The following is a 14,953-nucleotide window of genomic DNA, read 5'->3' on the forward strand; positions in this document are numbered from 1 at the left end:
CCGACGGCCAGTAGTGGCCTAGTAGGCGGTCGCAGGGTCGAATCCTAGTTCGGTTGAGTTTTTCAAGCTGCTGACAAAGACTGGCAAAGACTCGGTCCTTGCAGTTTCATTTCGCTTTTTTTTAACATTCGCATATTTGAGTTTGGTTTTTTTTACGTTTGCTTACGAATAGAAGCTTTGAAATCGTTTAATTTTACATTTTCTAGTTTTCATTGGAAATGATGAATACTGGTTTGCAACGTAAAAATACTAAGTTCGGAGAGAATTTTGGTAGCCTCTCAAGGCATTGCGGGAACGCCGCCAAAACGTGTAGCACACAAAAACAATGGTTATCTAGATGTTTGGATTCAAACACCTTTGAGTGATTCCAGTATGGCTTCCAATGTGCATTCTCTGAATTATCAGAATGGTATTCAGGTTTTTAACCTTATTAAAGAATCCAAAATATAACCATTCAATATAATTGATAATCATTAAGCCTAAATGAAACCGAAATGTTTTTCATGCATTAGATGTTCTTATTGGTGAATGGATCTATGTATATCAATCAAAACCTATACAGGCATTCCTATAAAGTTTTCGAGATATTTCATCTTTTCTGTTTTTTTTTGTTTTTATCGTTGTACGCGCTCACAAAAATGGAGATATCAACATGAAATTTGGAAACAATCTTTGTTTAACGATAATGATAATTTTTATTCCAGATGAGCTCAATTGGCACAGTAGTTCCGAAATTCTTTGATTTTTTCTCTTGAATATTGTGTATGGCAAGGCTCACTGGAATTTGTCCCCGGCTGGCTTTTTGTGTCTATTACTTTTTCCTGTGATAGCATTGCATCGTTTAATAGATATTTATTTTGCAATGTTGATGCTGAATGGAATGAGTACGGATCCATTCGGACAGCTTACTACCAAAGAGGGTGGTATAAATGAAAGATTTTTTGAAACTAATACAAAAAAATATATCAAAACTGACAGCCCAAATATCATTCGCCAAACAGGCTCAGTCAGCTGCTTATTTGACATTTTTCCTCCTGAATTTTTTTCAACAACTCTTTCTCATGAAATGTCACATGGTGAATTTTTGGGTATTGAAAATTTGAATCCGTCAATTTTCTACCTTCTTATATTCTGATCCTCCATTTTTTTATCGTCGTATATTTTAAACTTTGAAATCTCAAATTTGCAAAATAATTTAAATATTGGTAAAAGTCGCCAGCTCCTGAAATTTGTCTCATTATCTACGATAATGACCGTCACGAATATTCTCAAATTGCAACGCTTTTCGCGGGTTTTGTAACTTCTCTTCGTCGGCCATTTTGTAACTTCTCGGTCTTCATGATGGGTCTTTGCCGCTGCATTTGAATACTTTAATTATTGTGTCCATCCCGATCATACTGCGCCGTTACTTGATGAGTCTTTCTGCTCATGACTAGCTACTTGAAACTTGCAATCTTTATGTGCTGCGAGATGCTATGGCATAAAATAAAATGAGATAAGGTATTAAGTTTACTGTTTATGAGTTTAAACAAAATAAAAAGAGAAATCAAAAGTAAAAATAAAGGTAAAAAGGAGCAAAGAGGTGTAAGTATATAAGAAAAACAGCAGAGTAAAGAGTACTCAGTTAGGGATGGAAGTGATGTCAACACGTCGACACTATACTAGGCCTCCCTCTCTAGCAGCCAACGTCTTAAGTGACACGCCATGACTGTCGGCTGGTTACTGAGGCGTTCATGGATGCTGTTTCAAACTTCAGGCCCAGCAACTGTCAAGGCAGCTCTATTGGTCTCCGTACCGAAATTGGGGACTAGCAGAGCCTGTTGGAGCAAGACGTGCCGACGAGGTCTGGGAGAATGAGTAGACAGCAAAAAAGTCAGCCACGATAGACGGAGAGCCACATTCGAATACCCGTAACATGAGTGATGTAAAAAACGGGGTCCTGTAGTTGAAGTTGGAAAGCACCCAAGGTCGCATCTGTTGCCACCAATCGAGGCATGCCTCGGTAACCTGACGACAAATCTCACGACTCTATTTACCATGCGTTGGAGCTGCCTATCCAGTACTCAGCCGATTCCTTGTAAGATGAGGGCATTTACGTTAATGAGCTCAACACTGGAGAATGTTCTCCGTTGATTCAAGCAAATGTATTACCCAGCGATTTGATTATCGGGTCAACTTACAGACATGGTCAATTAATATAATTATTGAAAGTGAAATAGTATATTAAATACCTAATCCAGTAAAACAAGAAATGACTCAGATTACATGACATTGTTGGCCGAGACGAAGCCGAGTTTGGCATAAATGTGATCTCAGGAATTTATTTTTATTGGCCATAGCCTGTAGATGATTTTTCTGCTCGAGAAGACAGAAAATTTCAACTTTCTGACAGGAGGACAGAAATTTGTTATTATTCTCAATTAAATGAAGTAATTCACAAACAAATTTGGTATTCAATTTAATATGAAAAGGAATTGCAAAAGATTGTGTATTGAACAAGAAGTTAAATCGAACAGTAAAACAAGTTCTAAACTATTTTGTTAACAACAACCACTTCCGCCTTTCCTCAAACTTCATTTAGTGGCTCAAAGTTTCAGCAGCTAAATTCCTCTGAACTATCCGTGATACTGAAAACGATAATATCATCAAGACAATTTATGGGTGGAGGGGTTCTATACCAATGATATTATGTTGGGTTCATTTTCACTATGGTATGTTCGCCTGTAATGATTTGCTATCTAACGAGAACCCAGCTAAGGGCTTGAGCATGTGGAGTAAGTCAATGCTGAAAAGTCAACTGTATATCGTGACCCCTCCGGTCTCAATAATATTTCAACGATTTATAAACAACCAACCTTATCGCCTGTTTTCTCAGTCTCTTACTCCCGCTCCTACTTTCCTCTCCTCGAACTATCCTGCTCCTACTCCTACTCCTGCTCCTGCCTCTGCTCTTACTGCGAGCGCACTTTCTATCGCTTATAATCCTACTCGTACTTCGCATATCCCTCCCATCTCTTCTGCCCTTGCTACTGCTCCTTCTGCTCGACGAGCCCCTCTTCCTACTTCTGCTCTGGCTTGAAGATCCCCTCTTTCGATCCTTCTTGCCCTTGCTTCTGCTTCGCTCGTTTCTCCTTCTATGATTCTTGGTTCTGCTTCTGCTCCGGCTCCTGCTCCCGACTTTCTTCCTCTCCTCCGAACTTCTATTTTTTGGCTTTGAATCTTCCGCAATTTCATCTACAAATCGAATGGTAAGTTTTGGAAAAAAATTTCTGGCAATGTAGCGAACTTATTCGTATATTTGTACTGTACCAGGCTGAAACATTGTTTTGCTCTCGGTTTCGTAACCGAATTCTGTATCAGTGACACGTGTTTGCCGAATATTGCGTTCTGTTTTCGTCGTAGAATATTCGCTATGTATTTTACAATAATATGGGCACCTCCAAGGAGATGAATATTACCGCTGTGGCGGTGGCACACTTACATTCCATCTCTTATGGTGTCGACCAAGTAAGTTCGTTGTGAATAAATCTATTCTATTCTAGGCGTTAAATCGAGTGTTAGATCATTATTAATTTCACTAAGCCTACTCCCAATGACACAACAAACTACCGGAATTCAATAGACATTTCAATTGACAACGGCAATTTCTTTGAGGGACCAGTGATAAACAAAGCATTATTTCACATCTCGAGCCCTCGATATCACAATATGCACGCAATACAACGTCGATTCACATCTTAAATGTGCGTATGGACCGGAGATATACGCCTCAAGGAGGCATTTATCAAGACACACGTTCCAAGAAGCATTTCGACCAAGAGGTTTTCGGCGACAGAAAGTCATAATAGTTTCTACATCAACTCAGGATCTTCTATGATACAGTTCTAATGCTCATGCTTCTGTTAACGACATCGCTGTCTGTTCTAGTAGTACGAGCCCACATAGTGCTTAACGTGCTCGTTACGCTCGTCAATAAGCTACATGACATTGCACTGCTGGTATGGCCCATCAGCGTCGTTCAGAAATGAACAACTTCGACGGTCGAAAGACGTACTCTTCGACTCGAAGCTTCGATTAGCGAGCTAGCGCCTGAAGGCAAGGAACAGCTTATCACGCACCTGCTTGCGCTTCCGCTCTCGGGAAACCTCGGCAAAACCCAAAAACAACTTGTCCCAAGATCGGCTTGATCGCTACTCGAAAATGTTTCCATAGATTTTTAACGGCAGTCAACGTTCCCTCACTCAAATCTCGGCCTCAGCATGGACTAAACTAGCTATTATTGCTGATTTTTAGGGAGGCATTTCAGTATTTCATTTCGCCGGAAAAACGAATACCTTATCGATCCAACAACGCGAGACATCGTGCAAAATGTCGCCATCGAGTATCATGTTAGAAACTTGAGCGGTGCCCGTCGACTCGAAATTACATGCCAAATGAATTTCATTAGTATCAAATTGACTTTTTATCGTGAGAGTTCAGGTGATTTCGGGGTCAGTCGGATTTGGGGACATTTGACCAAGCAAATGCTTCATAGTTTACGAGTTACGATTGAGATTTTATCGAGTACAGACGTGTTTTTTAGTGTGTTCGATAGACGCTCAACCGTTTTTCTGAGTATGTTTCCGAGCCTATTTTCAGGTTTATTCACGTTTAGTTTCCGAGTTATTCAAAAAATAATTTTGACATTAGCGATTCAACAAGGTCATAAAAATTCAAAAAGTTACAACCAGACTTTTGTACGTTAGACGAGTTTCACACGATTTAAGCTAAATAAAGTACAAAAAGTTGAGATACTTGAAAAAAATCGAGTAAATTGTGATTGACGCCAAGTGCACACAGCAACAGACAGCCATCCAGTGACTCAATAAGCCGAAGCCTTGCCACACCATCCGCAGTCATCGAAGCAGTGAACAACGCCAGCAGCCGATCAGATACCATTGACATCCCGAAGGCGCGCAATGAGGAATAGGAGGAGGAGAACAATCAACCAGACATTCCACAGTCGGATGAGTCTATTCAAAGTATTGTTCCTATTATTTCTATTGTAGAATTGAATCAATTAGACATAATCAATTAGATTCTTCTATAGCGGATAGCCACAAACAAGCACCAATCAAATAGAGAGTATCTACAGCAGATTGCTTGATTACGGAGATTACAGGCATTTAAATTTCATCGCATCGAGATGCAGCTAGATTCTCTATCCAGCACTCCACCAGAGCATTTTTGTGCAACAGAGAAATTCAACAGTCTTACCGTAGGCGAATTGGAGAGGACGGAGACATTCATCCATGCCGATTGATCGGAGATTGCGCAACGTGTACGTCAGTCTGAGCGAAAATTGCGTCTCGCCCACGAGTGGCCAATATGAATATCAACCGTATGCGAATGTTCTTCCATTTCATGGGAGAAACCAAGAAGAGGGCGGTCATCTTACAGTTCATCGACGCAGAGTCAATGTCACCAATTAAGGCGCATCAGTCTCAACATATTTGCCCGACACTATTGAGAGTGGAAACAATGCAGAGGCCTCTTCCAGTCACTGGTAGGAAAATATAAAGCGATCCCTTAAGTACAGAAGTTAATCAGACTGAAAGAAGTTCTCAAGGGACAAAGACCCAATCTCATCAGCACCTTTGCACTCACCGATGAAAATTATGAGAAAGCATGGCAGAAGTTGGTCAGGAAATACGACGACCCTTGAATTATAGCGGAACCATTATTCAACAGGATCTTTAAATTGCCGAAGATCATCAAACCAAGCAAAGAGAACCTCATGGCCGATGCTACAGCAATCCTCGAGACAATGGATCAACTGTTCACAAAGACGGTAGTTTCAGAAAAAGACCTCTTCAAGCAGATGATAGTGCATCTCCTAAGACAGTCTCTAGACTCAGAAACACGAAGAGCCTGGGAGTCGATACTAAGAAGGTTAAAGCATTTCACCACTCTGCAAGGATTCACAAACTTCGTGCAGACCTGTGGAAGAGGAATCAAAGTTGTTTCCAAGCTTCATGCGAGCGGAAGGCATCCTTATCCACTCTCTTCTCGAGGTGGCTAATGAGGAAACAGAGGTACTGTACAAGCAGAGCACCAATCACTCATCAGTAGATCAGCAATACGTACTGCTGGCAACCACTCGGACATTAGCAGATTCACTAAAACGCCACACGAAAAGAGTTGTGTCAATACTGCTCCAGGCAGTCCACGGTCATCAACAAGTTCAGATCAACGTCCATGCCCTCAGGAAGCTCACCATTAAGCTGCGCATATTCCCGCTGTCCTCCAGAAGGATCTAAACGTTCCAAGGTCTACAACTTGTGGATCCACAATATTTTATACCGCGATCGATCGCTATTATCATCGGGTCTGAGAGCTACGGCCGTGTCATAGAGAGTAGAGTCCTCAATGCAAAAGAAATTCACCTAGTTGAGTAATAGGCAATATTTGGTTGGATCATGTCGGGTCTGGGAGTTTCAATGTTATCAGCGAGAGTGTCTCTATCAGCCGTAAGGAACTCATCCATCGAACAACTCATAAGAACAACTCCAGAGATTTTCGGGCCATGAAGAATCACTAATCAATTAATCATCAGAGCTACCATCAACTCGAGGCACATCAGCAGTAAAGATCATATAGTTAACAGTGTTTCCAGAGAAATAGCCATGAAAGAGCTAGCAAAACATCAACTATAGTGGATAGCACCTTAGAGACTAAATGAGGATCCTGAATGCTGGCCCTCATTACCAATAGACACTCCAGAGGAAGTCTCAACCGATGCAAAACCATCTTAAGCACATTCAGCAGCAGCAATCTCGGTTCGTGCACTAGCAGAAATCTTCGAGAGATATTCCACGCGACACAAGGTCCTCCACGTATCAACAATTTTCAACCGAGCCATCGACAAGTTGACAAGACAACCAACCAGTCCCTCAGACTTCCGCATTCATTCCAAGAGAACTAACAGAGGCCAGGCTATTCTGGGTAAACAGAGCTGAATGTCAATATTTTTCACCTGTTTTTAGAATTGTTAAAAGGAACCACCAATTGCTACGGATCGACCGGATGGCAAAACTGCCACCAATACTAGATGAAGAAAGCATTATAAGATTTGGTGATCGCTTTAAGAACACGCAATTAGACCTTGACAAGTTCCATCGAACAATTCCATCTCGGCAGTCTCCACTCATCAGTGTCCGGATTGAAGAAGCTCACTGCAGAACCCTCCATGCAGAGACTCAACTCATCTTGGCCTACACTAGACAGAAATACGGTATCACCAGTGGCCAATGCTCTGTGCGGGCTTACATCCGTCGCTGTGTCGTTTGCGCGAGACACCGAGGGAAATGAGCTGAACAGTCGATGGGCCAGTTCACACCAGTAAGAGTTCACTAATGAGAGCCGTTTTATACACGGGAATGGATTACACAGGTCCTTTCCTTCTCCTGAAAGGGCGACCCACAAAGGTAACACCATCATCATTTCATATGGCAGTATTTGTATTGTTCAGTACATCACCAGTTCATTTAGAGCTCGTATCCTGGCAAGTAACAGAAGCATTTATCGGAGTGTACAAGAACTTCAGCGGGACGAGACACCGAGAACTGATGGATGACCATCATCGGATTGCTTTTGCGGTTGAGTTCTGAAGTTCATCTATTCCATTATCGACTTCGTGCGTGTCTTTAATTGAATAAAAAAAGTAGAAAACAACACGGTCATAATCGGAAGTCACGGTGATCACGCACGACCAAAACAAAAAGTTCATAATCACACCGCTAGGCCATTTCGAATTTCTGTTCATAACGTTCGGATTTCAAAATGATACTAGGACGTTTCAACAATTCATCGACGAGCGAATACTTGGTCTTGACGACTTCTTGTTCGTGTATATTCGTGACATTCTTATTACTTCTGAGGACATCGAAAAACATGGTAAAGATCTTCCCAGGTTCTTCGAACGATTCTCGAAATACAGTCGAAGATATGATCAATTAAATTACTGGCAAGTATGGTTTAGGTCGATCGGAGGTTGACATTCTCAGATATTGCATGTCGGCCCAAATAGTTTCAACATTTCCAGTGACAGTGGAGACGACTGCTAACTTCCGTCACCCAATAACAATTCGACATGTGTCCGATTTCGTAAATGTGATCTTTTTTTATGGCACGTTTCTAAACCATGCTGCATGATTTCAAGCTCCTTGGCAGGAATATACTCAGGGCGTTCCCCTAAAAAGCCACATAATGGTCTCATCTCGCGGAGTAGCGAAAAGCCAACTTGCTGGTTTAACCGGACACACCAGTCCTTTTAACCATCGTCATCGATGCTTCCGAGTACTCTGTTAGAGCTGTTATCGAATACCAACGAAGCCAACACTGGAAACCGCTTGCCTTCTCCACTCAGATACCACAATCTTCGGTAAATAAATACTGTTGCGATGACGGAGAGCGTCATACTACCTATATTGCATTACGAACGTAATCAACGTAGTCACTCAATCTTCGAAGCATAGTATGTGAACATCTTCATCGATCACACGCTGTTGCTTCACACTTTTTCCAAAAATCCCGATAGGGAGAGACCAAGGCAATTTCATCGCTTGTATTTCATTACCCAGTTCTCCACCGACATCCAACACGTCGTCGCCGATCATAATATTCCCACCAATGCTCTCTTTTGCTTTGCGAAATTTTCCTCAACAGTCTTTACGAATGAGTATATAGGGCATCACAACTGGTAATTAGCGATCGTTTGACCAAAATTTCGAAGACATTTTCCACCGAAAACATTGTCACTAAAAATGTCACCCTCACGTTTTTTCCCGATTAAATCCACGGCTACGGGCTACCTCTGCAAAGCATGACCGAACCCTTTTTCCAACGCCCCGATCCTAAGCTCAGAGTCTAAAGTCCCTAGATTCGCTCCTCGAGTCCCCCAAAACCCCACTTTCCTTCTTGAAGAAAATTCTCAGAGGTAACCTATCTTTCCCCCGTGTCTCCAACGTACCTTAAAATCGAGGATGTTTCTTGTCGTCCGAAAACTTAACGGAAGCATATTACTAAAGGGGCTTTTAATAAATGCAAAGAACCAGGCGGATAACATACGTAATTTAAGAGGGGCTGGTTACGCTCTGCCGGGATCTGTCGGAAGGAAGGCGCTAGATTTCATTAGGGTTTTTATTGGTGTTGTCTATAAACCTTATAAGTGCCAAAATGACTTATAATCAGAGGTGAATAGGTCTCAAACTCAACTGAAATTAGACCTTCTAAAACCTATCTGTGGCTGATGCCGGACTCATCAGGTTCCATTATTCAATTTAGGAAGTTCACGACTTCACGAATTCTTCACGAATATCGAACCGTATTTTTCATCACAATGTATAGGAAGCCGCAAACACCTTGTAACGCATGCGTAAAATGTCACTTTAAATACAGTGTGCTCAAAAAGTATCTTACTTTGTTTACATTTCTCCTCCGGTGTTTCGAACCTCTTTGAGGTTAGCGGAGTCAAGGTCGGCATTGGACTGAATATTTCTCGAGGAACTTCTGTCACGTTCTGATTTTGGAGGGATTTGGCTAGAAAGGCTTCCAGGGGCGATCGTACGGCTTTGCATTTCTTGTGTGGGTCCAAGCAACTAGCCTTGAGAACCACATCATTTATATTCTTCGATTGAGGAACTGACCCACACGATCTTGATTTAAAAACAAGTTCAGAAACAATTTTTGGGCGAGTAATTTGTCTTGTTACCCCAACAGGCTGTTGTTTCTGAACTTGTTTCATCTTTTGATATTCGGGCTGTGTGGCTTCCAGTTCCTCAATCGTTTCTGGAATTACATCTATAGGATGGTCCATGGGTCGTCGTTCCTCTCCCCGATGTTCAATAACGTTGCCATTATTCTGCGGTTGTTTTTTATAGTTTGAACGACTCCGAGTACACAGCTGAGTAACGCAGCGTCGGTACTCGACCTCGTCCAATCTATAATCGCGTTGAACCCAACTATTAACAGCCCCTAGACATGGATGGATCAATCAAATGAAAGGTCAACTAAATAAATATTATCAAGTGTAAAATTCCATATATTTCAATCGAATTGAATTTCTTTGCTAATGAATTAGCAATTTGCTTCCGAATGGATTGATGGAGTCTTTTGAATTTCATCAGGATATGCGACAGTCTATCAACCATGCTGAGCTTTTACGCGTGTAACGTTATAGACCAATAGTGTTGCGTATAATATAGAGCGCCTGTCCTGAATTATCTACCACCAATGATTATCAAATAGCTGCGTACATTCCTGGGTATGGCATCCTGGTATCGCCTATTTATTCCACAGTTTTCGACCTCACTGCCAAACTAATAGCCCACTAGCAACTTTGCAACCATGTCACCATTCCCCTCTCTGACGGAAATCCAGGGAGACTGTACCTGGCTAAGGAACTGGACTAGATCAACGACAGCGCAGTATTGAATTATGAGTCTGCCACGTCAGCCATCACTCCTGCAGCCTCGGCCAATACCGATTGGCATCTGCACTTTTGTTCGCCATCCCGAAATTCACTTTCCCACTTGAGCAATCCTGTACTGGAGTGGCCATCCCCTAAATCCCGGCTGGTTCAGACCTACAGTAGTCCACCCTCGGCGTACCGGCCAAGTCATACAATTCCCCTGCAAAAATCACCGCTCCGCGAAACTGCACCCTCTACGGCAGCCGCATGGATACCATGGGAATACAAGCACCGGAGGACGGCCAACTGGCAGCAGAGATCCAGGAGGTGCCTCCAGAGGAACCATTCTTAAAGAGCCAACACAACCACCAGTACCTCAGTTGCCCAAGGGCCTCCCCACCCAGCACAGCCATTCGTCTAACGCCATGATCAGGAAGCTAAAAGAGTTCGCTGCTATCAGTGCCATGAGTACAGATGAAAGAAGCACCATGGTCGAGACTCCTTCACCTGCTCGAGAAAGCAACCGGCAAGAGTCGAAGACTGGGTTAAGGGGCTCGGATCCTCCGACTATCTATGCCGTATCTATCCAACATGCCCTAGCCCTCTCTAGCCAGCATCGAATCACGGACACATGTCTGGGAAAGCCAATTACAACGCGAAGCCACTACACGTCTGCTGGTAACGAAAGCCCAAGAACTGCTGCCACCATGGACGGATCCAGGATCCACGAATCTAAGAGGAGTAGTTCCAAAGAAAATGTACCTGCTGGTAAGACCGCCCAAGGTTCTTCTCCCAAAAGTTCGATTGCGAATAAGCCATACCTTCAGTTGACTTGACAATAAACACGATTAATCGTTATCATTGAAATTTTGTTACCTGTCTAACCTTCGTTTGAATAATTAAGTCTATGTAACATTTTATCTTTCACATGAAAGGTTGTTACTTCTACTACCTACGAACGTTCCGCAGATTTTTAGGGGTATTCATTTTTTAATGTCCACTTGCGATTTAACGATTCTATTATTTTAGGGTACATTTATGGTACAAGTTACTGAAATGTTTCTTTTTCCGCTTTGATTCAACCTCGGGTTATCACAAAGAGCAACTGGCGCCCATAAAGTTTTTTTTTTTTATCGGGGCAATAAAGCCGGGTAACGTCCGGTTTTTCCTCAGAAAAACTGGCGACTTTACATGAGTTATAGTCAATAAAAAATCAGCTACGTACATGCATACAGACGCAGCCTAGTTTCGCCGGATTTGAGTTCAAAAAACATTAATTAGTCATTGGGCCACAAAAAAACGGAAGGCGACAACTTAACGACTACAATGTTTCCATTCGGAAGCAATAAAGGTAATTAGGAGCATAATTGAAACTGATTCGGACAATTCATCAGACTGATGAGGCGAATTTTAAATTCGAGTTATCTAAGAATGTTCAATTTGGAAGTAATTACTAATTTATTAGCAAAAAAAAGCACATGCTGGAAAAATATGTCCCTTAGACTGCTGAAGCGCATAATAGACACTCTTTACGACTCACATCTTCCACTGTGATACACCTCCTTGGGAATTGGATCCTTATCTTTGCCACCGTAGATTGTCATGTTTTCCAAACGGTTCCCAAGGAGGCATCGCAAGAGTTCGCAAATAAGGTCTCGGGGTTTATTTCCGCTCCGCAAAATGGCTCTCCGGACCCACCTCTTCTTCAGGAAGATTCCTGTACTTGGATAGATTTCAATCTACGGAAAAAGTTTAGAACCCGTTAGAACTGGAGTAAAAATTCCATCATTCTTCAGTCACATTAGTGTGGTTATGGCCAACACTGTATCGCATTTGCCGCCTCGTAGTTCCGTGCTGTTCTCATTATCAGAACTTGTAAGTTTTAACGTACAAGTTTCGGCTCACTTTAAGCAAGCTTCGTTTAAGTATTCTTTTTTAGAATATCTGACATAGACCGTGAATATCAAAATATAAGAAAGTCTTATCATGCGAGTGCTGACAAGTTATTTCATGATTGACAGTTGCGTCGTATGGATAGTACAAATTTTCAACGTACTTCATGACCACGTCCGCGGGCTGGAGGAAGCAGATTATATTCCTTATCGTCAATGGTCTTGCGTATCTTTTGGGGTTTTCTTTCGATTTCTGGAATGAAGTATGATAATTTTAGAGTAGGTAGACACTTTCAGATGAATGGATAGCTGAGAAGACATGACATATAAGATAGAGAATTGGGAAATTGGGATCATCGGGAAGATACATACTTGATACATTCAAACGTGGAAAAAATTGTACTGCACACGAATTGGCGAGCTAGCAGACAGGAGTCATGGGTGATTGACAAACAAATAAAGTTCGGGCCGCCGTGAGTATCGGGAAGTCCAAAAGGTTTTAGGACACTTGTGTCACAAATAACATGACCCGAGACATAAGACACGAAATACGGGACAAGGTATGAGACAGGAAACACACAACATAATCCATTGATGGGTTCCAAAATTTGTGGCACGCATGAATCATGAGTCGTGGAATACCTGGTTCGAGACGTGAAACCTCACGTATCACAATGTACGAAAGGTACACCATGTATGAAAGGTTCTCCTGGAGACACGAGATAGAAGGATCTACGCGATATTGAATGATATCGTAATGAGGTTACGATATCGACACGACATCCTATGCATTGACAAATACAGAAATCCAAGTTAAAATTTGGCTTAGGTCTGGATTAAGTTTTGATGAAGTGAGCTTTAAAGTTCGGTCAGGTACTGATTCTGCAACTTGAAAAAGACTTGTTCTGACATATGACCCCTTCAATTGATCCGGATTTGATGGAGAGATAGAACGCGGGATCTTACAAGTACTATTCCTACAGTTTAACCACTAGCCTGTCGCGTTGTTATTATTGAGTAAACTGGGTTTTCCAATACGATTCGTATTGGGGATAACTGTTCACTTTAACATTATTAGGAATCTCCTGAATTCGCACACGTACTGCACAAGCTAACATTTATTCAATGATAATTTCATCGATTATATTTTGATAATAATAATAATTATAATTGTTGGTTTGATACATTTACTATGAACATATTTATAGCACTATCCCTTCCTCTTTCGCGCAGTGAATTGATCCCGTTTATCCCCAAAAAAGATTAATAGATTATGAATTGAATGGTTTTGTTCAAACCCACCTAATTTGAACTTAATCAGAACGGTTGCCGGATTACCGCATGTCAAGCCACATTGATCCCTCAGAGCCTGATACGAATATTTGTAGGAGGACGGATCTTAGTTTGAGTTCAGGCACACCTCATCAGAGCGTGATCAAAAAATAACAGACAGATAGTTCAATTTTAAGTCAAATTGTGCTGATCGAAATCTGATTGGAATGATAGCAGGTGGACGGGCCTGAGTATACAATCAGTCTCACCCCATCGGAATTTGATCAAAGTGATTATAGGTAAACTAACTGTAGGCTCAGATCAAACACAGCATATCAGAACCTGATCCGAGGAATAGGGATCAGGCTGAGGAAATCAAAGACTGATCATTTCCTCATGATATCCTGCCTGATGCATTGAAACTGACCACTGCCATTTCAAGTCCTGATCAAACCCCAGATTTGCCTGACAGGACTTTCACTCGGGAATGCTTGAGAGTCACGCGAATATTCATAGCCGGAATGGGCAGTTTAGCTTCATTTTGCAAGTGAATTGTCAATTTTCAAGGTTAATATATTTTCATATTACAGAAGATTCATAACCTGATAAAAATTTCCGAATAGTGTATCTGAAAATTCAGTGGAACATTTTTAAGAATGTAGAATTTACCAAGTTCGTCTTCAGTCTTTCCTTCGGAGATCGCGTAAATTTGAGCGAGTCTCTCATGACGCTTTTCTCTTATCTCCCGCACGTCCCCATCTCGCTCTTGACTCAGCTCATTTCGTGGCTTTTTTCCTCTCTCAGGCGTTTCTCCTACCTCAGTGCTATCCTCTGTTGCTCCCTCAGCACTCCTCATCAACGCACCTTCAATTTCATCTCCGTCATCTCCGTCAACATGAAACTCATTCTCATCATCGCTTAATGATTTTTCACTCAATAATTTAGCATTGAAATTGTTCGTTTTGTTTTTCAAAGGTCTTCCCCTTCTCAGGAGCTTAGTCCCTCCCGGAGAAAAGTCCATCTTCTCTAGGTACTCTTTATCGTCTGAAAAAACGAGTGTTTCTCGCAATTTCATAGATAAAATCTCACGAGAGAAATTCTGACCGAATTTTAACTTGTATTGAATTTTCTTATTGAATATCTACTAGAATAAAATAGAATAGAATTCCAATAGAATTCTGATAGAAGTCCTATACTCGGATGGACCGAGTTCAGAGTGTGTTAATAGTTAGGAATTACCGATTTCCAACAGTTAAGAGAAAGTTAAGAATTGGGTAAGCGTTCGCGGTATAATGGGTAAACAGCCCTCCCTCTGAAATCTTAACATCTATCAAGAATA

General features: G+C 41.6%; 2 protein-coding genes across 2 annotated transcripts; both read right to left on the bottom strand.

Annotated features, from left to right (window-relative positions):
* Nucleotides 1–2,498: 2,498 nt before the first annotated feature.
* Nucleotides 2,499–9,764, bottom strand: LOC105272500 (serine/arginine-rich splicing factor 6-like). Its single transcript, XM_011314657.1, has 3 exons — nucleotides 9,460–9,764; nucleotides 2,856–3,234; nucleotides 2,499–2,627 (listed from the first exon to the last, which is right to left on the bottom strand). The coding sequence occupies exons 1-3, from the start codon at nucleotides 9,521–9,523 to the stop codon at nucleotides 2,594–2,596; spliced, it is 477 nt and encodes a 158-aa protein (XP_011312959.1). The 5' UTR covers nucleotides 9,524–9,764; the 3' UTR covers nucleotides 2,499–2,593.
* Nucleotides 9,661–14,652, bottom strand: LOC105272505 (uncharacterized). Its single transcript, XM_011314666.1, has 5 exons — nucleotides 14,284–14,652; nucleotides 12,507–12,595; nucleotides 11,991–12,189; nucleotides 9,752–10,014; nucleotides 9,661–9,681 (listed from the first exon to the last, which is right to left on the bottom strand). Exons 1-5 carry the CDS (start codon nucleotides 14,633–14,635, stop codon nucleotides 9,661–9,663), a joined length of 924 nt encoding a protein of 307 aa, XP_011312968.1. The 5' UTR covers nucleotides 14,636–14,652.
* Between the last annotated feature and the right edge of the window lie 301 nt (nucleotides 14,653–14,953).

This window comes from Fopius arisanus, unplaced genomic scaffold (genome assembly GCF_000806365.1).
Source record: "Fopius arisanus strain USDA-PBARC FA_bdor unplaced genomic scaffold, ASM80636v1 scaffold00194, whole genome shotgun sequence".
NCBI lineage: Eukaryota > Metazoa > Arthropoda > Insecta > Hymenoptera > Braconidae > Fopius > Fopius arisanus.

What these genes read in the sequence shown, in the direction of transcription:
- LOC105272505 (XM_011314666.1), bottom strand. Translation starts at nt 14,635, where the DNA reads ATGGACTTTTCTCCGGGAGGGACTAAGCTCCTGAGAAGGGGAAGACCT. An exon ending in AAAGACTGAAGACGAACTTG is followed by an intron (nt 12,596 to 14,283) that starts GTAAATTCTACA and finishes ACTTCATTCCAG; the next exon opens with AAATCGAAAGAAAACCCCAA. An exon ending in GGTGTATCACAGTGGAAGAT is followed by an intron (nt 10,015 to 11,990) that starts GTGAGTCGTAAA and finishes ATCCATGTCTAG; the next exon opens with GGGCTGTTAATAGTTGGGTT.
- LOC105272500 (XM_011314657.1), bottom strand. Translation starts at nt 9,523, where the DNA reads ATGCCGACCTTGACTCCGCTAACCTCAAAGAGGTTCGAAACACCGGAG. An exon ending in GGAGGAGAAATGTAAACAAA is followed by an intron (nt 3,235 to 9,459) that starts GTAAGATACTTT and finishes TTCGATTTGTAG; the next exon opens with ATGAAATTGCGGAAGATTCA. An exon ending in CTGAGAAAACAGGCGATAAG is followed by an intron (nt 2,628 to 2,855) that starts GTTGGTTGTTTA and finishes TATCGTTTTCAG; the next exon opens with TATCACGGATAGTTCAGAGG.